This window comes from Phyllostomus hastatus, unplaced genomic scaffold (genome assembly GCF_019186645.2).
Source record: "Phyllostomus hastatus isolate PE091 unplaced genomic scaffold, TTU_PhHast_1.1 phas_scaffold_1066, whole genome shotgun sequence".
NCBI classification, from domain to species: Eukaryota; Metazoa; Chordata; class Mammalia; order Chiroptera; family Phyllostomidae; genus Phyllostomus; species Phyllostomus hastatus.
The window spans coordinates 28,860,789-28,886,509 of record NW_025334004.1 but is presented as its reverse complement, the minus strand read 5'-3'; the positions used below and the strand labels follow the sequence as shown (position 1 = coordinate 28,886,509).

The 25,721-nt window shown below is 50.5% G+C and overlaps 1 protein-coding gene across 2 annotated transcripts; it reads left to right on the top strand.

Moving 5' to 3' along the window:
* The first annotated feature begins 2,184 nt into the window (after positions 1-2,184).
* NSMCE4A (NSE4 homolog A, SMC5-SMC6 complex component) lies at positions 2,185-15,624 on the top strand. Of its 2 annotated transcripts, XM_045854260.1 has the most exons (11): positions 2,187-2,567; positions 3,301-3,378; positions 5,744-5,874; positions 8,152-8,303; positions 10,185-10,284; positions 11,040-11,130; positions 12,213-12,307; positions 13,408-13,456; positions 14,164-14,258; positions 14,348-14,434; positions 15,453-15,624. In XM_045854260.1, the coding sequence occupies exons 1-10, from the start codon at positions 2,282-2,284 to the stop codon at positions 14,420-14,422; spliced, it is 1,152 nt and encodes a 383-aa protein (XP_045710216.1). In that variant the 5' UTR covers positions 2,187-2,281; the 3' UTR covers positions 14,423-14,434; positions 15,453-15,624. The 2 variants fall into 2 exon arrangements, with proteins under 2 accessions (XP_045710217.1, XP_045710216.1); XM_045854261.1 differs by lacking the exon at positions 3,301-3,378 and having other exon boundaries at positions 2,185-2,567.
* The last annotated feature ends 10,097 nt before the right edge of the window (positions 15,625-25,721 follow it).

Sequence of the window (25,721 nt, the reverse complement as noted above, 5' to 3'; positions counted from 1 at the left end):
TAAAGAAGGATTTAAAATATTAGAGGCTTAGAGAGTTAATCCTCGAGGTCCCACATCAACGGGAGACACAGGCATATAACAAAGAAAGGAAGGAAGAAACGACCAAAGAAGTAGTGGAAGGATACTCCCCAAAGGTGAAGGGTGTGACTCTCCGGACTGAAAGGGTCCAGGATGTCCCTGGCACAGTCACTCAAACATATCACAGTTCTAAGGGGAGATTGGGCTCAGCTAGTGTCAGGGGCTGGAGGGAAGGTTGTGCGGAAGAGGGAGTCACTGGTAGTAGGTATGGGTCTTTTTTTTTGCGTGACGAAAATGTTCTAAAATTGATTATAGTAATGGCTGCATAACTCTGTGAATAAAATAAAACCATTGACTGGTACACTTTAAAAGTGTGAAATTCATGGTATGTGAATTATAACTCAATAATAACAATTTAAAAACTATTTTACTCTGGCTTTCAAAGGGGGATAAATACAGCTAAGTGGTTCTTCATCTCCCTACTCCTAGAGTTCAAAGTGTGTCCACAGTCAGCAGCATGGTGTTCCCTGGGAATTAGAAATGGACGATCAGAGGGCCCCTCCCAGACCTATAACAAATTACCTGGTCTCCCATTTATTTCTCCTTTGGTTGCTTGTGCTGTCAAATCTAAGAAACCATCACCTAATCCAAGGTCACAAAGATTTACACCTGCATTTTCTTCTAAGTGTTTTCTAGTATTAGCTCTTACATTGAGGTCTGATCCATTTTGAATTAATTTCTGTATCTAGAATGAGGGCAGGGTCCAACTCCATTCTTTTCCATGTGAAAATCCAATGGTCACAGCACTATTTGTTGCAAAGACTATTCTTTTCCTCTTTGCCTTGTCTTGGCACCTTTGTAGCAAATCAATTGACCATAGGTGTATGGGTTCATTTCTGAACTTATAAGTCCATGATCTATATGTCTTTCCCTATGCTAAGAAGGAGGTAGTATCCCAGTCTTAATTACTATAGCTCTGTAGTAAGTTTTCAGACAGAAAAAAAAGGGTCTTGCCAACTTTGTCCTTTTTCAAGATTGCTTTGGCTATTCTGGGTGCCTCGCATTTCCATGTATACTTTGGAGTCAGTCTCATGTTTGTCTGGAGGCAAAGGCAGGTCTCCCAGTCGTGTCTGTGACCTGCGGCCCTTTGCAGCGTGTCTGGTGCATTAGTACACATCGAAAGTGTGTTGACTGAATGAAATGTTCTAGATCCTTTTTTTTCCCCTGGAGCTTGGAATAATTTCCACCTAGGAGAATGCTAAGTATTTGTTTCAGTTCCAATGCGTGGAACTGCACGTAGTAATGACAAAGCGATTCACAGTGCCTTAAAGCACTGGCTATTGGTGGCTTAAAGGGGTGGAGCCTGGAGGTAGGCAGTTCATTCAGCAATTCAGCCAGGTGCACTCCCCATCAGTAGTAAGCACCATCACACCAGGCACCGTGTCCTCGTGACAGCATGTCAAAGGAGGAGACGTGGAGAGAGAGACTTTCTTTCTGGAGGCTTCTGTTTCATCCAGGTAGGAAGCGCCCTCACAGCGCACTGACGGAAACTGGGTCGCGTGCCTACCCCGAGCCCAGGCACTGGGGACTCACTTAGGGAGTCACCTAGGCCAACCACACTTCATCCAACGGAGCAGGCGCCAGAGCATAACTGTCCTGAAATCCAGGTAAGCAGGGGTAGAGTGAGGTATCGCTATTCAGCATCGAGGAGGAATGGCCTACAAGAGGCAGAAAATGACCTTTGTGTAGGCTTGTGTAGTAACTCAACGTATAATGTTGTTCCAGTGACAAAATGTGTTGTCAGCACCCAAAAGAACTTTGAGAAAACAACATTTGCCACAAAACTCACACATTTATCTTTAAAACTATACTGAATATAATCCCATCTGTCTTGGACACTTTCGAAGGTACTTTACAATTTTTTTTAGCTTGAGAGCCAATTATGAACATAGACTTGTCATGGTGCAGACGGGTAATATCTAGAAGGGTTGGTTATCCGAGGGTAACAGGTGCTGCGTGCCCAGGTTGGGCCACAGCCGCGGTCGTGAGCTGGGGCGCCCTGCAGTACCGCTGGCGCCGCTGGGAGGCGCCCTAGCGCCCGCGCGCGCCTGGCCCGCCGCCGGCCTCCCGCCCACAGGCGTCGCTGTGCTGCGGGGCGGGCCCCGAGCCGCGTTCCGCAGGGAGCAGGCGCTCGCGCCGAGCAGGGGTTTCAGTTTCTGGCGCGAACTTCCGCCGTTCCGAAGTTGCACGGCGAATTGGCGCGATGTCCGGGGACAGCAGCGGCCGCCGGTCCGAGGGCCGGGGCCGGGGCCGCGACCCGCACCGGGATCGCCCCCGCTCCCGCTCCCGCTCGCGGTCTCCGCTGTCCTCCCGCCGCGGCGCCGCGCCCGAGCGCAGGGAGGCCCCGGAGCGCCCGAGCTTGGAGGAGGGAGAGCCGTCGGACTCCGGGGACGAGATGGTGGACCCCGCGACCCTGGAGGTGGAGACCGACCACGGCCTGTGCCGCCAGATCCGCCATCAGTACCGGGCGCTCATCAACTCGGTCCAACGTAAGGCGGGGCGCGGGGCCGGGCGGGGCAGGTGCCAGGCGCAGGCCCTGCGCTGCCCGGCTGGTCAGCGGCGCTGGGGCTCAGCCGCGCCCGGATTGGCTCCCTAAGTGCTCCCACATCGGTCTTGTCCATCGAGCCGCACGACCTTGGCGGGGCCGCACGGGTCCCCGCTGGGCTGAACGACACTGCTGGAGGCCGGGCGCGGTCGGTGGCTCGCCCGAGCCCAGACGGCCAGAAGGGGGAGAGGCGAGACGCACGGACCTCCCGGGGGTCCGCGCGTCACGCCTTGCGGAGCTGCTCGGTTTCTTGCAGTCGGCGGTTCCCCGGTGTGGTCGCCCGCGCAGCAGCGGCACGGAGAGAACTGTCACAACTGCAGATACAACCAAACTCGGGGAGGGGTGCGCAGGGGGGTGGCCCTCCCTTCCGTTGTGTGATCTCAAGGGTCTCGGGTGACTTGCAAAGTTTGAGAACCACTGTTAGGAGAGCTTCTCCAAGGCTGCGGCAGAAGTTGAGCCCTTTGGGGGAAGGTTAGAGGGAGCCGGTCTCCTCTTAAAAGTTCCCGTTCTCAAAGGGTACAGTCTGGACGCGCCATTTTGGTTAAAAAGATGAAGATGTTTGAACTAATTAGCCAGAGAGCGGGGGGCGGGGCTTGGCTTTACTGCTGGCGATCACTTTGTCAACGACTTGTTGGTGAATGATCACATTTCCCAAAGCTTGTATTTTTTTAACATAGAAAACCGGGAGGATATACTGAATGCCAGCGACAAATTAACAGAGGTCCTTGAAGAGGCCAACACTCTGTTTAATGGAGGTAACTCACTCTTTTATATGTGAATGATCTTTAGAATCGTATGTCTTGGGATCATTTAAATTAGTTTTACAGCCAAATTATTGACATCAAACAATTCCCACATTTCTTATAGTTCTTTTCTAGTGTGGGGACCTTCTCTGTTGCAGTAATATTGCAGTAATGTCACATTTACTTTACACATTCCATTCCTTAAGCATGTGTATAACTAAGGACTGTACATGAAATTCTGGCCGTGGGGCCAGCAGTCTGTTTTGAGGTGGTTCTGTTGTTTGAGAGCTTTACATGCATCATCTTGGGTCTTTCGGTTGTATTTACTGCTGTGTCCCCAGGAGATAGGCAAACACTGGTTGAATAGATGAACGAGAGAGCAGAGCCGGCCTCTGAAGTCCTGTTTCTTCTCCTGTCCTGTCTGCCCTCCCTGATCTCTGTGCTGTTGGTCCATCTATGTAACCCGGTGGGGGTGGCCGTGTCTACCAGTGGACCTGTTAGTCTGCAGTCAGCGGGGGGGGTGTGAGTGACAGAGAGAGAGAGGGGCAGAGAGATCTCTGCACTGAGCTCTAGACCATGGGCTGAGGGGCCTTAGAATATCATCAGAGCTTGAACAGAAAGCAGCCGCAGTGTAACAGTAGCAGCAGCAGCGTGGTCAGAGACAGAGGACAGGTCAGGGTACTTCCCGATGTGGGCCCTCGGTCACGCAGCCCTAGGGTCAGTCCCCAGACCGCCTGTCCCTCCAGGCCGGTCAGTGGCAGCTCTGTGGGAACAGAAGGAGACCGCCGACACTCGCAGCGGTGGGGGATAGCCAGCAGACCTTGCGCTGGCTGGGAACCACAATGCCTCCTGTTCTTGCAGAGCCAGAACCTTTGTTTCCGGTCATTGCCTAGCATGGCTGCTGGGTTGGCGTTGTCCCCTTTTAACAGTTTTCTGCCTGCTGCTCTCAGAGTGTTAGCTTTCCTGTCCTGACCGCACCTCCCCATCTTAGTCTACCGGTTCGCTCAGTCTGGTCAAAACCTTCCAGAGCCAGCCTTTCCCTGTCCACCTGGTCAGATCCCTCCTCCACGCTCTAGCTTTTCCTTCTCCCTCCCCAGCCTGCACCCCCAGGCCGTCAGCTCGAGGTTACTTTGATTTCCCTCGGTGTTTTATTGTGCATCTTATTAGTTCCTGACCCAGAAGTCATTTCCTCTCTCAGCTGACATGTCCACTGTGCTAGCTGGGTCACCACTTTGAGACAAAATAATCCACTCCGCTGGGCCCAGGGAGCCGGTCAGCAAACACGGAATTATGGGTGGGATTTAACGCCGTAGAAGCCTTAATGCTGCCCATGGCAGCCTGTGCTGTGGCCAACCGGCAAGGGAGGCTAGGCACCTCCCAGGAACGAGCCTCTGCGGTTTCACTGTCGCTTTGGCAGTAACTCCTGAAATCCAGCGGAGGAGGAATATGACTTAGAAAAACAAAAAACTGGAGGCAGCAAGTTCACCAGCTTGAGGAATGTCCAGGAAATCGACGGTTCGCCTGCAGTGGCCTCAGGGAGCAAGCCAGGCGCAGGTGTGTCTGTGTTTGGACTTCGCCGTGTTTCTGTCTTGGCTGCCTCTTCGGGCGCCTTTGCGTGGTTCCCAGAGCAACTGTTCACACGCCCTGTTCCCCGTGGGGCCCGGTGAGCCCAGCCTCTGAGCCCTGCCTCTGAGCCCTGCTGGTCCCTCCGGTGGACCCTGTGCTCCTCTCCCCAGACTTCATCCCCGGTTTCCCTGCCTGTTCCCTTCTTGTGTCCTTTTATTGATACTTCAATCTCTTCTCCCTGTAGCTCGTCTTCAACCCTATGTCCTCTGTCCCATCCTTTTGGATCACCCACCCTCAGAGGTCACTGCCCTGCCGCCTCTAGGGTGGCGCCTGGGAGCCACCTGGAGGCGTGAATCTCCTGCTGGCTGCCCGGCCCGTGACATTACCCCAGCCGAGGCTCCTTGACAACTTACCGATTGCTGGTCTACGAAAGCATAGTGCGTGTCCACCTTGACTTATACCGGCCCAGGCAATGACCGTGACTGAGCTGGGGTATTGGCGTCGAGGGAAAAGCCACGTGATAGAGATGAGAGCGGGGTTTTTTGTTTTGTTTTGTTTTGTTTTGACCGTGGTTATCAAGAGGTTCAGTTCCAAGGAGCAGGAAAAGTGGAGACAGAGCTGGCTGTTAGGAAGACTGGTCAGCTTGGATTCCAGAGTTTGGTGACTTGGGCAGGGGAGCCAGTGAGGTGGATACGTTGGGACTTTTTTTGGTCCGGTGGGAAATGCTGAGTGACTAGCTGGAGACGGAAGGGAAATGCCTGTGGTTAATGTGAGTTTTGTAATGTGTGTGTTTTTCTTCTCTTTCGAACAGTGTCCCGGGCGAGAGAAGCGGTCCTTGATGCCCACTTCCTTGTTTTGGCCTCCGACTTGGGCAAGGAGAAGGCCAAGCAGCTGCGTTCTGACCTGAGCTCATTCGATATGTTGAGATACGTTGAAACTCTAGTAAGTTCAAAGCCATAGAATCTTAATTAAAAAATGTGCTCGTCTGTGTAACTATCTACGTTGCTTATATCCATATGCAAATAGCTTTCACTTCATTTTCACTCTCTGCGGGCGTGGGCTCAGGTCCCTTCTGCAGAGACCTGAGCAAACTAAGTAGATGAGAGAGGAACTGCAGGGCGGGCCCCAGGCCGGGAGCCCAGAGCAGTGTGAAAACTGCCAGCATTCTACGACTCGGGGGCACTACCTTTATGTAGGAATGGCCGTTGTTTTTTTTCCCCCTCAGCCACCGCTCAGGTCACTAAGTGTTCTAGTTTATCCTTAGTGGCCTGGGACCTTTGACCCAGGGGTCAGCCGAAGCCCCACCCTGCAGGTGGCAGGCTCCCTGGAAGGGGTCAGGGGTCAGGTCTGGAGTGCGGGCCTGTTCTAGTCCGTCTTTGAGAAGATTTCAGAACCACATGCATACGAGGGGAGCCCTGCTTTTGTGGGGGGTTTTATTTTTGGTTTTTTGCTCTTGTTTTAGTTACCTTTCTTTGCCTCTTAGTGAGTTTGTGTGCTTGTTACCTGGAATTTTGAAACTTTTCCGTGGTGGATTGACCCCAAAAGCAGTGAGACTGACCTTTTATCTTACTCTGTTGCCTATTTTTTTTTTTTTTTTAATTCTACCCTGAGCCCTGTGTTCCTGCCGGGGGACATTGACTGGATGTGTTAAACAGTTACTGAAATGATTTAGTACCATGTGACCTGACCAGCTAAATGAATTATTTTTTAAAGGAATGAGGTTATTTGTTGTTTTGTGAGCCTTAGGTTTTTTTTTAGTTTAACTTTAACTTACTTAAACTTCAAACCTTAAGTTTTTCTTTTTAAAAAAAACTTTTTTGTTTTGAAATATAATGCAGTTTTTTTAAAATGCACACTAATGTACAGTTCAATAAAGTGACCCAGTATTGGGCTGTCTTTTTTTTTTTTAATTACCGTTATTTATCAGGATTAGCTGTGTGCTTTAAATAACCTATCAAAATAAAGTCCGGAAGTCTAAAGCATTCCACGTAAAACCCTAAATCAGTAGCTGCCCAGTGCCCGTGTCGGGAAGACCTCTGCGGGTATAACACTAAAAAGGCGATGAGGCAAAGACGGGTAGATTGGGTCAGACGAGAACTGAAACTCCCTCCTCCTCCTCCGAGTGGGCAGGCGGGCGGGCGGGCAGGCGGGCGGCAGATGCCGGGGGCGGGGCCCGACCGCAGCTCTCGGACCCGGTTCTGCCAGCCCGCTGTTTTCCTTCAGAGCTGGATTCCCCTTAATAGGGTTAACCTCCCTCGGGGCTTTTTGATGATCGTTTCTGTGAGATACTACCACTTTAATTTGATACCGACTAGCCATTTTAGAATTGTATAATGGAATAAACGTGTACTTTCCTGCAAGCACATTTAATCGCGTGCATTGTCCGTGAGATAGCTTGAGGTGGGAGGGCGGTTAGATCTCTGCCGGGGCTCCCCGGGGAGGCAGCTCCCCGGCCAGCGGCGCCCGCCCTGGCCTTGGGCTCCTGTTCTCTGGATGCGCTGAGAGACGCGGCGAACAGGGCTCAGGGCTCGGGGTGGGGCCGAGAGAGAAAATCGGATCGCCAGCTCAGCGTCCCCGTCCCATCGTGGAGCTTTCGTTCGGGGACGTGATTTCATATGTCCATGCTAGCACGGCTTTACTAATATTTTACAAATGAACTCCTGGTGACCCAGAGGTTCCCAGCAGGCTCAGTGCTTTTGACGTCCCCACACCCTGCAGCCCGCGGCCTGCGGCGGGCTGGAGCAGGGCTCCCCAGCCTGGGCACTCACTGGGGACATTCGGGGCGGAGCCCGTCTTTGGTGCGGGGGCCTGCCCCATGCACTGGAGGATGCTGAGCAGCATCCTGGCCTCCACCCACGAGATGCCGGGAGCACCCCCACACCCAGCCGTGACCACCACAAATGTCTCCCGGCAATGCCGAGGGACCCCGAGGGGACACACTTGCCCTGGTGGAGAGCCGATGGTCTACACCACCTCGCTTCCTCACCAGAGGTTCTAAGTGCGTTGAGGAATATCTTTCGCCAATAGAAGGTTCCTCTGAAAATAGCAATTTATCCGTTTAATTATCTTTATAGTAATTATGAGCTTGCGCCAGCTTGCTTGGGCACTGAAACAGACTCGGCCTCTGGCCTCTTAACGTGTAGAGATGCAGGTTATTGGACGCGGGGAGTGACTGCCTGTGGCCTAACTGGGGTTTTCTGTTCTCCTTCGTTTTTGTAGCTGACTCATATGGGTGTAAATCCGCTAGAAGCTGAAGATCTCGTCCGTGACGAAGATAGTTCTGATTTTGAATTCATAGTCTATGACTCCTGGAAAATATCAGGCAAAACAGCAGAGAACACCTTTAATAAAACCCATACATTCCACTTCCTGTAAGATTACTTGAAAGATCCGACAGACCCGTGCTGTGTAACCCTTAAACTGTTTTTTATTCTAGAGACCAGAGTGATTGGACGTTGTAGAGGCGACCGTCACGCTGCCATTGTTTAGAGGCTTTGTAAACTCGGACTTAGATGCCCGCACCATCTTGATGTGGAGGGAACCGCACCCTGTTTAACCTCAGCAGGGAGGGCCGCGGGCCAGAACCTCCTTCCCAGGCCGGGGGAGGCTTCGGGTCTGCGGCTGACCCTGGCTTTGCTTTATTGTCATTCCGACCCTTACGGTGGAGGAGGGTAACACCTCCTCTAAGGGTATCTGAAGCTTCCAACGATGTGTGCGAAGTGCCATTTGTTACATGTTTCCCTGTTGGATGAGGACGGGCCCTCGTTTGAAGATTACTCGAGTCACTATGTAAACTTCCTAGTTCATTTTGAGATGCAGTTCTAATTTTGGAAAGTTTTTCTCTATGCCCAAATGAAATGCATCTCTGTCTGCATTTCCTGGCTCGGTCCTACGGAGAAGCTAAGCACAGCGCTGCACGGTTCTTCTGGGAGGCCGGCGTTCCAATGTGTGGATCCCGTTCCCCAGCAGATGCCTTCTCCAGGGTCGCCGCCCACATCAGTTCTTTCTTAAGTGGCGTAGCTCCTGGGCATCTGTCTGTTCTGATTCACCCTTCAGGGCCTCTCGGGGTGGTGGTGTCTCCGTTAGAAGGTTTTGGAGGTGCCTTATGTCGCAAGTCTACGCTATGGGGAGAGGCACTTGTCTCTAACACGCCTTCGGGTAACTCGGGTGCCCAGGGTCACGTTGTATGTTACAGCATACAGATCAGACCTCTTTGCTGGATGACACCCCAGTCTTGGTTTGTGCTGCTGAGCTCTGGGCTCTGCCATCGATCCCACGATGCAGGGCTAGCCTTTCGTGGTGTGACTTAAACTTGACTCACCATCTCCAGCTCACCTCCCCGCTGCCATGAATCGCTCACAGCTTTGCACCTGGCACTTGCTGTTCCCTTGGCCTGCAGTGTCCTTTCTCCCTTCTTTCCAACTGGTACGGCTCACGTACCCGCGGGCCCCAGCGTGGGAGCCTCCAGAGCCGTCAGTGTAGGATCTCCTTTCCCAGCCAGTTGCTCCCGAGTCACCTGGGCAGCTGCCCACAGCGGTCGGAGCACCCGAGTAACGCTCCAGTGCAGCGCTGTGGGGCCTGTCGCGTTCTGCTGAACCCTGCGTGCCTGACTGTGTCTTTGTCTACGTGGATACTTGGAGCTTTTCAAGTGTAGGGAGCTCGTGCGTCTAAATTCTTGGGGCCTTGGCCTCCACACGATGCTTCTATTGCTGTAGCTTCAGTCCACCTTAGGGCTTCTTGGGGGAGGTAGAGGGAGTCCGAATGGGAAAGGAAGAACCCCAGGGCCTCCGCGCGACCTGTTACCCTGAGACGAGTGTGTCCTGCCGTCCCGGGCGGGGAGCCTGCTCCCTGGCTCACCTCGTCCAGAGGCTTTTAACTCCAGAAGGATGGACACGTGTTCCCCTGCCCTACGTGTTCCTCCTTCCCCTGGTCTCTGAACTTGGCTTTGCAAAATAGACGGCAGGCCAGCTGGACTCCCAGGGGCCTGTTCCTGGGATTAGTGCTCGGGGCAGAATTAGGCAGGTGTTTGAGGAGGTGTCCAAGGCCGAGTGAAGCACCTCGGAGCTCTTTTTAGAAACACGCTGGGAGCAGAAAGGGTGTCCCGGTCCCGAGAGGAGGGTCTGGTGTCAGCTCGTAAATCGCTGGGGACTCCCGGCCTGGATTTCACTGTCCCGTGGAACCGTCTTCGGTTCGTGAAATTAGCCTGTTTAGAAGGCGTACGAGAAAAGACATGAAGGCGTGTTTCTCACTAGGTTGGGTTCGATACAAGGAGAGTGCCCCGTGCCGAAGCCACGGGCGGAACGTCCAAGAAGAGTGTGCACGGCAGAAAAGGAGAAGGAAATGCCCGAGCAGGTTGGCCTGTTTTTTTTTTTTAACTTTCATTTTAAAAACGCCCCAAATGAAAATAGCCATGACTATAATGCCCATGCAAATTGGGCCGTCCTTTCTAACCTTAAGGTTCTGGAGTGACTTAAATAATCATTTTATGTAAGTCTAAAGACTTACCTAAGTCATTGTGTACATAATGCACATTGTGTACACTAAGTACGTAAGTCCAATAAAAAGTCATTCAACTTTTTTTTTTTTTTGGATTGGCCACTTGTCTCAGTTTTAACTCATTTCTGTACTTGGGGTCAGTTCGGAACCAGGGTTCCTCAGCCACGGCACTGCCGACTTCCAGGGACGGACCCCTGTTTGGACGGTCTGTCTGACGTCCCGCAGGGAGTTCGGCAGCGCCCGCGGCCCTTCCCCGCCAGATAGATGCCAGCAGCACCCCCGCCCCAGTTGTGGCAACCGAACGTCGGCTCACGTCCCTGGGGGCAAAATCCCTCCAAGCGGAGAACTGCTGTTCTACTACAGCGAAGTGCCCTGTTGTGTTCTTGGAGTTCATGTTCAACCTCAGTATGGTTGGTTCGGTCATGTCACTCCTCTGTTAAAAAAATGAGTGTACAAATGTTACAGAACCTTTTTTCTTTTAACCCTTAAGTTTTGAGATGAAGATAAGCGCTCTAGCAGTCCCCAGTGGAAGACACTCAGGGGAGTTTGGGTGGGAGGGAGAGCAGGCAGGCAAGGGGCCGGTCAGCTCGACGGTGGCTTTGTATTTGCAGTTAAAAAGAATGGAAGAGTCTCATCAAGAAGCAACAGAAAAAGAAGTAGAAAGGATCTTAGGGTTGTTGCAGACGTATTTCCGAGAAGATCGTAAGTATGATGCCAAGTTCAACACGGGGCAATTTGTATTAGTTTGGTGTGGATTCGCTTCAAGGAGAAGCTATTCGCATTTGTATTTAAAAGGCATTTTCAATTATGTGGAGTACTTGCATCACTCTGATTTTTTTGGCATACATATTGAATGAGGCTTCTCCTCTTTAGATGTTCCATGTGAGAATGTTGGTGAAGCCACTTTTATTTTTAAACAATGGGGTGTTTTTTTTTTCTGTTAAAAAATAACAACATGACAGAAGTGAGAAAAGTAGACAATACCTATTCCACCTCTCCTCGCCCCCCCCAGAGGTGGCCCCCTGTCAAACAGGGTAGGTGTGCTTTCAGATTGTCTTACGTTTGTGTCCGTCATGGAAATATGCACAGAAGTAGTTAGAATTTGATTGTGCTTTTTTTCAAAGCCCAGCATCGTACACACATTCTTTGGCAGCAGGACTTTTCCATGTTTTCCGTGCGGTTCTTTTCCACGATCCCTATTATACGGCTGTATCATGAATACAGTGCATGTTTCAGTTTCTCTATTAGTGGACAAGTGAGTTCTCCCCAGCATTCTCCGCATGTCCAAACTGGAAGTGGAGAATCCTGGTGTGACTATGCACATGGGCTAATATTTATATGGGGCGGCTTTGTAGAGGGGATGGGTCGGTCCAGGCCATGCCTGTTTTTTTAAAGGTTTTATTTATTTATTTATTTTTAGAGAGAGGGAGGGAGAGAAACAATGGTGTTCGAGAGAAACATTAATCAGTTGCCTCTCACACTCCCCCAACCTGCAACCTGGCTGGCAACCCAGGCATGTGGCCTGACCGGGAATTGAACCGGTGACCTTCCGCTTTTCAGGATGACTCCCCACCCACCGAGCTGCACTGGTCAGGGCCACACGGGTTTTTAATAGATATGCCAAGTTGCCCTCCAGAAGGGTTGTGTCGATTTACACCTCACAATGGGATGAGTGCCCATGTCCTTCCTCTGGGTAACACCGCACAGCCTTGGTCTTATGGATAAAAATAGTTCTTTTCCTGTCTTGAAGAATTTTTTTCCTTTTTTTTTTTTTTTGTCTGTAGCTAATACTCCTATGTCCTTCTTTGACTTTGTGATTGATCCACACTCTTTCCCCCGCACGGTGGAGAACATCTTTCATGTCTCCTTCATTGTAAGGGTAAGATTTATTTCTATGATTGCTTTTATGTGCTTTTTAAAAGGTAAATAATAAAAGCTATTGAGGGGAGCGGGCAAAGGTATTTACTAACCGGCATGCATTTGGACCTGCTGTAGCTAAACACTAACTGACCGGGAGGCAGAAGAAACCAGCCGAAACAAAAAACAAGTTAAAATTTTTTGCGCTTGCTTTCCCATTTTAAAATTATTTAGTGAGAGAATTGGCAAAATTGGAATATGGAACCATAGAGGTTCGATAACACTCTGGTATAAATGTTAAATTTCCCGAGTGTGATAGTTGACATGTTATATAAGAGAACATCCTTGTTCTCAAGGAGCATGCACCGAAGTACTAAGGGAAAGGGTCAGGCTGTCCATTACTTACCCTCTTAAAAATTAATAACAATATGGGGGGGGGCAAAAGTAGGTTTGCAGTTGTGGGTACGTGGAACAGTTTATTCTTGTATTTATTGTACTTTTTTTTTTCATATGAACAACTGTAAACCTGCTTTTGCCCACCCTTGTATATACAGAAAGAATGAAAAAATGTGGCAAAACAATGGGGGACGTTGAGTAAAGGATAGATAGGTGGTCTTCAAGTTTGAACTTATTTCAAAATAGGCCCAAAAACTGTAGTATGGAAATTTGCTTTGGCCCGTCTCTAGTCTTACCAGGTTGCTTTCTTGCACATGTGAGACGAATATGAATTTAACCCAAGATAAAAAATCTCATATTGACCCAAGCGTTTTCCCAGAAATGATAACAGAGGCCTATTTTGTCAGTGGTAAAAGATAGGATTATGCATAATAAAATGTCGGTATTCACAACTATGTGTGTATCAGCTAAAGAGGCAGGACGGGGTTTTGTCCACGAGACCCGCAGGGCGGAGGCGGGGTCTGGAGGACGGAGCCCACGAGGACCTGAGGGACCCGCCCACAAACCCGATGTTCGAGGCTTGTCCGTGGGACCGCCTCCCTGCTGTTACATTTTCGCCGTCTGAGATGCAGCACTTTCTAACCGAGTCATGTTTTTATCCAGTGGCGTAGGTTTTGGATCTAAATTTTAGTCCTCTCTAAAATCATTTTTTTGTGTGTGTTTTAGGATGGTTTTGCAAGAATAAAACTTGACCAAGACCGACTGCCAATAATAGGTAAATGACCCTATGTCCAGAAAAATTAGTTTTAGAGAAAATATATTTGGTACTGAAGTTTATGAAATGCGTTTTACTAAATGTAAAGGTTTTGCTTTTAGGTAACTTTTATAATGCCGTATCTGGCTAAACTAACTGAAAATGTGGTCACCATTTAAAACAGATGGACTTATCTGTATTACTGATTCAATATCTGCTGCCGTCAAGATTAACAAGAAATGATACAATTTCCCACAAATTTTAATTTAGAAAGTTTGTAATTGCAGTTATTTTTGTAGCTTCCTTCTTTCTATTTTTTCCCTCGATGCCAGCTTCTACTTTCCCTGAGAGAATCTTTAATTCTTAGTTGAGTAATTGCACACTCCCCATTATGCTTCTCCTGGTGAGGTCTCTTGTAGAGAACAAAGCACTTTTATTACATTTGCATGTTATGCAATTTCATGTTGGACGCAGCAGGGCTTAGTCTGTGGTTGGGAGGCAGATGTGTAGAGGTTCGCAAGTGAGAGGAATGTGTTTCTCTACTACATTTTCTAATGGAAGCAAATGGATCACTCGCTACTGTACTAATAATACAACTCATGCATGAAGTCCTAAGTATGTACTACTATAATTACCATCTCGATACAGGTTTTGTTCCTATGATTCATCTTTGCTGTTTAGCTTGCTTCTGATTTGATAACCTTTGAAAACATTTGTCTTTCAAACAGAACCTGTTAATATTAGTGAAGAAAATGAGGGCATTGATCAAAACACCCAGATCAGGAATCAAGGAATCATAGCTTTGAGTTACCACGACTGGAAGGTAAGGCTCTGCTCCTTGACCCCGGGATGCTCCGTCCCTGACCTCATGTGCCGTAAACCCGTGCCCACGTGTCCCTTGTTCTCTGCCAGGAGATTGTGAAGACCTTTGAGATCTCGGAGCCTGTGATTATCCCAAGCCAGAGCCAGCAGAGGCCGAGCACTTGACGGCCACTGAAGGTAACGTTTCCTGTGGGACCAGTGCAAGTTTTCATTCAACTTTATGTGGCCTTCCAGACCGTCCTGTGTTGTCACGTGCTGGTGGAATTTGGATTTTGCTCCCTTTGGTGCCCCATGCTTAGGACTGTGTGCTGGTGACAAGGGCGGAGGGGGACCAAATGGTCGCAGGCTCCCTGCTTTGGGTTAATCACGCTGGTGCTCCTCAGACGTGTGGTTGACAGGGGCAGAGCAGGAGTTTGCCCCGGTTTGGCTTTCGGAGCCCCTGGCACAGCAGACCGATGAGGAAGATGAGGGCAATATCGGATCCTCCCATCGGTGTTGTTCAGCGTCCCCTTAGCTCTGCTTGTTTTGTAGAACCCAAGCAGAAACGGAGGATTATCTTGAAACGCGGTCAGTGAATGGCCGTTTCTTAAATTTGAGTTATTCTGTGAAAAGATGCTCATGTGCGTGAAGGAGAGCCTCGCGAGAAGGAAATCGGAGCTGTGGCCTGGCGGTCTGTGCTGCGGGCGGCCGCAGGCGGGAATCGGGAGACCTGGGTCCTGCTGGCTCCGCCCCTTGACAACCTTGGGCAGGCCCCTTATCTCACGCAGCTTCCTCTTCCTTGTCTACGAATCTATCGATAGAATGGGGAGGATTTTGAATTAGAGAATTGCTGAGGGTTTTTTTCTTAGCTCAGATTTTTTATGATTTTGAGAGTTCAAGTAATCTTTTTAGTCCTTACTGTAAATTCTTCATTAGTGCCTCAAATAACGGAGCTGCTTTTGTTCTGGGACAAGTGCGGGAGGGGGCGGGTCGACAGCAGATAACACGGGGTCAGGCAAAAGTAGGCCTGCAGTTGGTTGTATGGGAAACAGCACAGTGATTAATAATAATAGGAGAACAGACTCTGTTTCAAGTACGCACAACTGTAAACGCACGTTTGCCCCGCCCCGTCTGATGGGATAGATTTCATTTATGCAGATTACATCAACTTTTGACTGATAAACTGTTAACTGGCTATTTTCCCTCCTCTTTTTAGGACTCCAGTGGATCGTGAAATCCAAAAAGGAGAGCAGCATGCGTTGTATATATTGTATGATTGAACATTTTTAAAGACAGATTGTTTTTAGTAAAATGTAGCTTTTGATAGTTGATGCGTTTGTCATGGTTGTCTTTGATTAAAGGAAATTCACTGCCATGTTCACAAATAATCGTAGTTACTCCTTATTTTCTGTCATCGGGAGAGTGTCTCCTATCTCCAGCCCTGTCCCACTGGAAGTTTTAGATAGCTGGTTAATGGCCCTTAGATCTTCATGGTTCTTGTTACATCTCTTTAGCCATCAAGTTATCTAGTCAGCACACATTAAGTTGTACCGTATAAAATAGTTTTTATGGCTAAAACACGGCCGAGCATCCACAGTGTCCTGGGAGTCAGCCTGTGATTACACACAGGCAGCGCTCCGGTCCTCGGCCGGGCCGCTGGACTGCTCTCCCAGCAGGGCCAGCCCGGGGCCCGGGGCCCGGGGCCGTCTCACCGGCTGTCAGTCCTCCCTGTGCCCAGGGGCTGCTGGCCGCGCGGAGGGAAACCGCGGAGCGGGGCGGGGCCTGATGCTCCTCCCGCGCATCTAATCTCTGCTGGGCCTTCAGGGCCGTCCTGGGTGTTCTCTGAGTCCTGGTTGGTTCCTTGTCCACTCCCCAGCTTTCCGCATCTACCCTGGCTCCCTCCTTCCCCCGGGTGTCAGAGGTGGAAGTGTCTCTTCTGTGGACGGCTCCGAATTCTAGTTCCTCCTGCGTCCTCAGGGGTCCGCTGTGCCTGTCACACCTGCGTTCCCTTCAGTCCTGCTCATCTCTCCTCAAAAATCATTGTGACCCCTAAGTTACTGCCCTATCTCCTCTTTAACTAAGAGCCACTTGCTAAAGTAGTCCATTCCCACCTTTCAACTGAGGCTGTTTCATGCCAGATTCATTGGTGATTCCTTTCCAAAGTGTAAAATCCAGTGGGTAAGTGCTATGCATTTGACACTTGAAAGTGGACTTCTCAAACACTGCATCCCGTGTCTGCTGCTTCCCCTGGTTTCCCTTCCACCATCTTTCTCTCAGGATCTGGGCTCCATCTGTGTCCCGATCATTCCTGGATCTAAAAAGCTACACGTGCCAGCTGAAACCAATGGCTTCTCAGACAGCACGTGGGCTGTTTGGAACACACATAGAACAGCCCCGCATCTTTCCTCCCTGCCACCCCTGTGCCACTACTGTGACCACTTTATTTCCTCAGAAAGCAAGCTGTGAATTCTTTCCTTTTTTGCCCCCACAGTCCTGACCTGCATCGGTCATGATTCTCATCTGGTCTCTTGAATCTCTCCATCTTGCCCAGCTTTCTGCCACAGACTCCTGTCTGGTGTCCCCCACTTCTCGTCTGGCCTTCCGATTTCCTCCGCTTCTTTAAAGCCACATGTCGGTTTTTCAGTTAACCCCTGCCCCTGCCTTCGAGGTGGAAGACACCTGGGCCCTTCGGCGGGTGGGCCCGGAGCCTCGCCTGACCCGGCCCTTCGCCTGCCTTTCTGGGCTCCCTTCGTCCTGCGAGCTCTCGCCATCTCTCTCGTTTTTGTTCAGCAGCCTTGTTGAGATATATCTCACACGCCCTACAATTCACCCTACAATTTAAAGTGTGTTTTATTGTTAGTCTGCTCACGGCGTTGCGAATCCCCACAGTCGGTGTTAGAACATTCCGGCTCACCTGACCCCTGCCCTTGGGCAGCCGCCCAGCCGCCCTCCCCGACCCTCCTGACCCCTGAGCCCTAACCAGCCGCTCGCTAACCTGCTGCCGTCTGTAAACATGCCTGTTTCTGTCTCCCAGAATTGCCTGTTCTGGGCATTTCACAGACATGGAATCACACGCCTGGGCTTCGCGTTGTCATTTCCCGAGCCATGTGTGTTCGATGTTGCCTTCCTCCTCCCCTTCCCTCACTCACTTGCTGCTTGTTTCAAACCTTCACGGAAGAAACTTGAGTGGTTACTGTTTTCAGACCAAGGGGGAAAAGCTGCTTTGCATACCTTTCTGTAACTACTGACTTTTCTAACCATGCACTTTTTCATTGCTTTGAAAAATTATCAACAGAACTTATCTAGACTTCCAACTTGGGGGGGGGAAAAAAGCAAAACTAAGGGATGTTCTCTTTTAAAAACCAAACTCATATCCTGTCCCCAAAGCCTTTCTTCTCCTCCAGAACCCGGGGTTGGAGTAGCACCTTGTTTTTACCTCGGTTGTCTTGTTTGTGCTCCCCACCTTGCTCATTTGCATGCCTCTTCCTCTGGGGTCCCCCCCCACCCACCGGGCCAGGGGTGGGCCTTATTCTGCGCTGGCGGCCGCTGGCTGGAGGCAGGCAGTAGTGCTGAGCGCAGATGCTCTGCCTGCCTCCCTAGGGAGTTACCATCCAGGGGCCGTTCTCCGGCTCCGCATGCCCCCGAATTGCTACCCCACTCTCCGGTCCATGTCCGCACAATAGAGCTTTCATGCTCCAGAATGGGACGTGTTCCGCTCCGTTCCTCCTAGTGCGTGACAGGCCTTGCAGAGTTTTGGAGTGGTAAAGAATGGTTGCCAACTTTTTTGAGAGGAAGGGTCTGTTTCCTGTCCCCCTGAATTTGGGCTGGGCTCGGTGACTCGCTGGAGCGACAGAATGTGGCCGTGGCCGCAGTGGTGTGCTGGGGTTTCTGAGGCTGGGTCGGAAGGGGCCTCCAGGGTCTGACAGGTGTCTCAGAGCCCTGGGTCACTATGTAAGACACACCGTGTGGCCCTCAAACTGCCTGGGAAGGGGAGGTCGGGAGGGGGGTCAGCCCAGCTAAGCCCAGCCTTCTGAGCTGGTCTTGCCTAATGCATATAGGGGAAGCAGTCTGGGACCCTGCAGATTAGCCCAGCCGTCCCCTGGGTGTCCCCAGGTGGCTCCGGCGGTGGCACATGGGGCAGAAGCTTGCCCCGCTGAGCTCCCCTGAATTCCTGGTGAGGAACTGCGAGGTGCAATCCAACGGTGGTTCTAAGTCAGTAGTTTTGTTTACCGTTCAATGTTTTCTTTCCCCGGCGTGAGGCCCTTACAAACAGAATTCGGGTATGGGGTGTTACCGCACTAACAACTATGAGAGTGAGCTTAGCCTAAAAGAGGAATAACGGTAGCCTAGAAAATAACTTTATTATTTTCTAGTTGACTTTTCAGAAACGGTGGTATGCTCAAGAGCTGTCTTGGAAGCGGGCTTTTCATTTTGCCCTCTTTCGGCTTTTCCCTCAGAATGGTCACTTCGATGGGCGCGTCCTCGTGAGGCTGGGCCAGGGGGTAGGCTGTGACCCACTCGAATTCTCTCGCTTCTCTGCCCGCACCCGGGGTTTCGGTCTCGGGACAGGGGGAGGCGGGGCGGCCAGGCCCTGCGTGCTCTGGTCCTTGCCCCTCTCGGCCAGCTCCCGCCCCCGGGCCATGCGGTCGTGGTGCCTCTTCATCTGCTCCTGCGCCCAGGCCACCCGCTGCTTCGGGGTTTTCACCTTGGGGGCCCTCTGCGCACTGTCGGTGTGCTCCTTCTTCTGCCGGGGGCACGTCCTGGGGGAGGGCGCTTCTCTGGGGGCCTTTCCAGGGGGTGTTGGATACGTGTCCGTTCTGAGGTCTCTAGCTCTTTGTGTTCGGTGGATGTGTTTCTTTATGTGGTCCAGCTCCCTCTCAGGCACCAGATAGTCCCATGATTTAGCATCTTCTGGTTTTGCACTTGGCGGTCTCTCCTCCTCTTCCTCCTCCTCTATGCCAATTTCCCATTTTGGAAACATTTCGTATTTCCACACCTCTTCCATCGTTGCTTGATGTTGCTGCCGGCAGTAGCCCTCTGCTTTGGCAAACCAGAAGTCAAAAGACAGGGCCTTGAGGTTATGAAGGGTATTATCCTCCTGTTGAAACTCGGGCTGGCAGGTTCCTCACTTCTCTAGAACGGGCACCGACTGGCGCTCGGCAAAGGGGAGCGTGGGGACTTTGTAAACTGCCGTCCCGGGCTGCAGCCACGGCACAGATGTCACTCGGAGGCCGGCAGCCCTGCCCGGCACCGCTGCCCCACGTCCCTGCTCGGGCCCTTCCCCGGGTGGGTTCTGTGCCTGCCGCGTTCCCTCCTAGGTGAAGACTCAGCCTTACGCCTCCGCAAGGAGACGGAAGGAAACAGAGTAACTCAGATCCCAGACTCCGCCCTCCTGCCTGTATCGGACTGGGAACCCTGCCCCTGTATCAGCAGCCGGTTCGCCCCCTGTGCTCTCCGGGCTTCCAGAGCTCTCGTTTGCAATGACCCAGTCCCCTTCCCTGCTTCATCGGAGCTTGCCCGCTACTGGACCGCTCCATGAGCATCAAGACTCTGCTCCGGTGCGTACCGGCTTCCGACAAGACCAGACCTCCTCTACCGCACGTTCCTCCCCAGCTGCGCCTGCCTCTGCTCCTCCCCTCCCCGTGTGACCTGAAGCCCTTACCTACAGCCCCTCCGTCCTTTCTCCCCTCGCGTTCTCCCCTTAACCCTCTTGGACTGTGCTGCCACCCCCACCCCGTCTCTGAGACAGCTCTCCGCTGGGTCACCCGTGATCATGACCCGGATGAATTCAGTGTGCCCACCTCTGTCCCTGCCACACTTGACCTCTCAGCAGCATCGCCTCCTCTTTGAAACACGTGTCCATCCTCGGGACAAGGGCACGTGGCTGAGGCCCTCTTGGACCCCCAGACTAGTCCAGCCATTAGCTGCGTGTCCCCAGGTGACCGACTGGCCCCTGGCTCCCTTCCCACGTCCTGGCCACTGCCCCACTTGCTTTGCTGGTTCTGGCTTTTAAACGTAATGCAGGTAAGTATAGCGGAGAAATTGTCACTTAAGGTAGAGCACAGTCACATTTGTCCTCTGTGGACACAGACAGTCTCGCTCATCTGGCCAGGCGACCTACATGTGTCAGGCTCTGCTCTGGGGTGCGGGGGAAGGAACAAGTAAGTGGAGTCGGGGCGCACCGGGCTACCTGCGCTGGCCCTCACCTCAGACCCGGACGGTGTCTGCTTGACCGCCCCAGTGTCCCCTTCTCGGTCCCCTCACTTCGGACTTCAAAACGCCCCTGCCCCAGGGCAGTAGCCTCCCTGGCCTCCCTGAAGCCGCCCTTCTGTCCCTCTGTCCTGAGTCCCCGAAGACCTGTCACATGGCGGCCAGAGTGGCCTTCACGTTCCTCAGATCGGAGCCCGGCCCTTCCCTGCACGGACGCCTGGGGGAGGGCCCCTGGCTTCTAGGAGAGAACCCCGAGCCCCAGCACGCCACCCGCAGTCTGGCTCCTGGCCACCTCTCCCAGCAGCCTCTCGTCCCCACCGCTCGCCCGCTCTGCCGCGGCCGCGTGGACTTTCTGTCCTCAAAAGCCACGTTCTCTTTCCCGTCGGAGTGTTTTCACATCTTCCATCACAATGTTCCACACACACACTGTGGCAGCTCTGACTGTGGCACTTACACATGCAGATTGTAGGTGTCAGCCTAACGCCACTTCCTCAGACCCTTCGGGGACTCATCCAAACAAAACCCTGTCCTCTCGCGGGGCACACTCGGCGCACACTCAGCGTGGCCACCCCTCACGCGCCAGCCCTCGGAGGACACGCGCCGTGGTTACGTGCTCGGGGCTGACCCACGTGCTGAACTAAGCAGAACAGGTGCTCGGGCCCTTGTGACCTTGGTGATAAACTTTTCACGGTTCTGTTACTGGCTCCAAAGTTCATGGTAAATGTATTTCCTCACCTGGATCTTCTTTTCTAGTGGGGACTGGAAACCTACTGCAATTCCAGGGTCCGAGTGTTCTTGGCTCGGGCCGATCTGGAAGATCAAAGAGAGAAATTAGACCAGGGCGTGCAGAAGGGTCTCAGGAAACACGCTGCAGTGTGAATTGCATTGGGGAGTGATTTGGGACGTGACTTTTCACATGTAGCAAAGGGCACCCCTCTGTGCCAACAGGCAGGACTCGACGATTTGTTTAGTGTCTGCTATTTTTCCTTGAAGCAAGGAAGAAATGCTCTCCAGTAAAAGTAGAAAGAGTCACCTCGTGTTTGAGGTTGAAACCGTCAGAAGTACTTCTATTTTCACCCTGGGCAGGGGAGGCTGAGCTGCTATTTCAAATTCCACAAACCACTGTTTGCGTTTAATTGTTGGTGGAACAATGACCTTAATTACCTTTGATGGGAAAATACTGTTCAGAGTAGGGTAATTCCATTTTAAGTTGTGTGGAGAGTTATTAACAGTAAGTATCATTTGTAAGCTACCATTAGTTCCCACCACCAGCTGTGCCACTGTAACACGTTTCGATTCTTGTCAATGGTGTACATTCTAGATCGACGATTTGACAGCCATGCAGAAAACCCTGCAGCTGTATTTACGCATCCTCCAGACCTGCGATGTCTTCCCCTGCTTCGTAAACAAATAGGCTTTGCGTTTACCAGTCTGGGTTGTAAGTTTTGTTTCTCTGACTTCTCTAAGCAGCAAAGGGAAGGATTTTAGAACACAGAACTGGAAGAAACCAAAACTGTATTTGCCTTTTAAATAAAGCGAATTGCTGAAAAGACTCATATTTCTGCTTTCATGTTTTTCTTTCCTAAGAGATTCTTGTATTACTTCCAAAGCAACGTTTATAGAGTTTACTATACACTAGGCATTGTGCTAAGAACTTAAATGGATTCTTTCACTCAACCTTCCAAACAACCATATGGGGTCGGTGCTCATTATCGCCCCCTCACGGCGGCGCGGGCAGAGGCCAAGAGAGACTTGTCAAGCTCCCAGGGTGAGTTTTGGAAGCGGAATTTGTGCCTGAATGGCTCCAAAGCACATACTTTTCATTCCTGTGCTCCACTCCTTCCCAGGTAACGAACATTCTCTCACGTTTACTCGAAACGGAAGGCAGATACCTCCTGTCCTTCTGCACTCAGATGCAACCACTCTGCGCCTGTCACCTAAGGAAGGGGCGAGGTGGGGTCAGCGGTGGGGTCAGGCCTGCTGGTGGGTCCTTCCCTAGACCCCCCACCCCACCCTGCACCCTGCCAGCCACTTCCACGGTCCTTGCAGCCTCCTGCTTTTCCCTTTGGTGTCTTTTGTTTCAGCCTTTGCCCCATCGATCCCCAGCTTTAGGGACAACTTCGCTCTTCACCATCTTCCTCTCAGCATCTGTGCTCCTAAACTGCTCTCCCCGCCCTAATCGCTCATTCTCTTTTCTGCAAAATACCATTTTTTCAGCCATTGAAGTTTCTGGCCCGCTAGCAGACTCCCAACCATCTATTGCTGGTCCTCCAGGATGCTTTAGGTTGATTTCTAGGGCAACCAAAAGCAGTCACAAGCTTTCTTTTCGTCATCACTATCTACACAGAGACGACTGTGAGGTTGTGGGTGAAGACAGCATCTCATCGCTAGGGAAGGAACTTCAGTGCGAGCTGGGTTGTGTCACAGGCACGGGCGTTCCGTCCTGGGGCAGTCAGAGGAGCGCCTTTCAAGGCAATCTTTTTCTTTTTTGAATATATATTGTCTGCCTTCCACAGGGATGGCATCAGTGGGAAACCTCGGATGGATCCTATGCACACAACAGTAGTTGGTGGAGGTTGGGCGAGGGTGTGGATTGCCACTCAGCTAAATACCGCTGCTGCGTGGGAGGTTTTGGGCTCCAATCCTATTCAATGTGCTTGTAGTCACGTTATTGAGTTATATTCGTAACCAGTCATTCCTTAAAAACAAAGAAGCAGAAAATACACTGATATCGAAGTGCAAACTAATGAAAATGGTTCTGCATATCCACATCAAGATGCTCTTCACCATATATGGAAGCTGCATCCGTCCAAATGAAGTCTTCGCGTAGCCCACTAAGTTGTCTCTAGTTCTTTAAAAAATGCAACAAGGAGAAAGTACGGTAATTAATCACAAATTGGCTTCTCATTTATTAGGACTAAAATCTTTGCCTTCCAAAGTGGACTGTTTGGAGAGACATCTTGAAACTGTAGCCCCAGCTGCCACCAGCGTGCATGGCCACACCACCCTGGACCTGCCCGATCTCTGCAACGGAAGCCTCAAGCTTGGAAATGAATTAAAAAAAAAAATGGTTCTAAAAGTAACCATGAATATTTTATGCTTAAATGAGAGGATTTCAAACATCAAGTCGTGACAGTGGTTTCTATTTCAAACCAAAGCACTGATGAATTAAATTTCAACTTACATTTTAATCCCGTTTCTTGAACCAAGTGAGATACCACTGTAACGCTGATAAAGTCACGCCACTTGAATGTCAAACTCATGCGATATTAATTCAGCCAAAATTGTTACAATACCTGAGACGTGACAGCGTCGTACTGCCGTAACAAGTTCCTAACACAGGCTCACCTCATTTTACTGGACTTCACGGATGTGTCTTTTTACAAATTGAAAGCAAGACCTTCCACTAGCAAATCCAGCACAGCTGGCTTTACTGTGGCGGTCTGGAACCTGACCCACCATGTCTCTGAGCACGACCGTGTTCACTCTGAGCCAGGCACTGTGTGGAGTGCTGAAAGGCAATGCCTTGTTTATCCTCCTGTGAAAACAGCAGTGGAAGACTCCCACTGGATTAAAAGAATGCAGGTAATATGAGCCTCTCTTTAAGGAATCGGCTGTATTAAAATAAAGCTTGTGGGCCGAGCATAACATGGACACAAAAGTACTTTAATTTAAGTACTGTGCTGTCAAGTTGTTTCTCTTTCCTGATAAGAGGAACTGGGAGGACAAAGAATGTTCCTAAGCCAGGGAGATAAACAAAGAACACTTTAGATAAGCAAATCAGGTTGAAACTATGTTTTTTCTAGGAAAAATATAAAAAACAAAGGACTCTTTGCTAACAGAACTTTTATTATATACCTACATTTTAAGCCTTTGTCAACAAACATGAACTATGTTTAAGTTCTGCGTGGGCAAATGAGGTTTCCTGGACTGAAATTATTATTAACCGTTTATGTCACTGAACGTGAAGTGAATGTCACAGTGTAATCTCAGATTCACTTCTGGCGCTGGAAACGGCACCTTGCCTGCTGTCTCCATTTTGCAGAACTGTAAAAACAGAATACAGACAGAGACGTGGCTCCGTGGAATCTAGACAAAAAACACGTGACACTGCCACCCGCCTAGGTGGTCACGTTCTTCTCCCCGTTTTTCCGTGTGAGGAAATGCCGGCTAAGAGAGTCAAGGGGTGTGTTCAAAGCCACACACATCTGCCTAGTGAGAGGCTGAAACTTGAACGTGGAGAGCTAAAAGCAAAGTCTGTGACCTGCAGCACACGCCGTCCCATCTAACGAACCTGTGTACTGGAGGAGTGGAAACCGTCCTTACCTTCGGAGAGCTTGCAACCCAGTAAGGGAGTCGGGAAGTGCATGCACGCGCACGCCTGTGATACCGTGGTGCAGAGGGGACACTTACTATGGAGGGAGTCGGGAGTGTGACGTGGGGCTGGACAAGGTCTTCTTGGGGCGCACGCTCTGAGCAGAGCGGCAACACTCCTGAGACCCTCGAAGCAAGAGGTGACTCAATCAGAGTGGCTATCGACTAGGGGAGGTTGCACGGGCAGCGCTCTGTACGGAGGGAGGGATGCTGCAGGCTGGAATGCAGAGTGCCGTGCGGGGAGGCGCACTGGGGCCACAGTATGCCCCGGGGGGTTTTGATGACTTCCTAAAACAAACAGAGAACTGTGAGATGTTAGCAGGAAAGTGATTACAAAGAAGTGGCACTAGGGAAAAGATCCTCACACAGTAGGGCCACCAGCAGAGACCAGGGGAGAACTGGGTTGGCCGAGTAGAGCCGCCAGAACTTGGTTCTGGATGAGCATCGTTCAACAAAAACAGAATGTGACTCACAGATATAATTAAAATTTTTCTAGGAGCTACATTTACAAAAGTAAAAAAAAAAAAAACCAACCCAGATGAGATTAAAATATACCCAGGATATACAAAATATTATCAGTTCACAAGTAATCAATTTAAAAGTTTTAAACCACTGTTCTTTTTTTAATTAATAAACTTAATTTTTTAGAGCAGCTATAGGTTTACAGAAATGTGGATAGAAACTACTCTTCCTCTAAGCTCCCCTAACATTTATATCTTGCATTAGTGTGGTGCATTTGTTATAAATGAAGCATTAATATTAATATATTATTGTTAACCAAAGTCCATAGTTCACATTAAGATTCACTCTTTGTGTTGTACATTCCATCAGTTTTGACAAATTTATAATACCAGGAGTCCATTATTATGCAGATTTTTTTGCCCATTTTTAATTGGGTTGT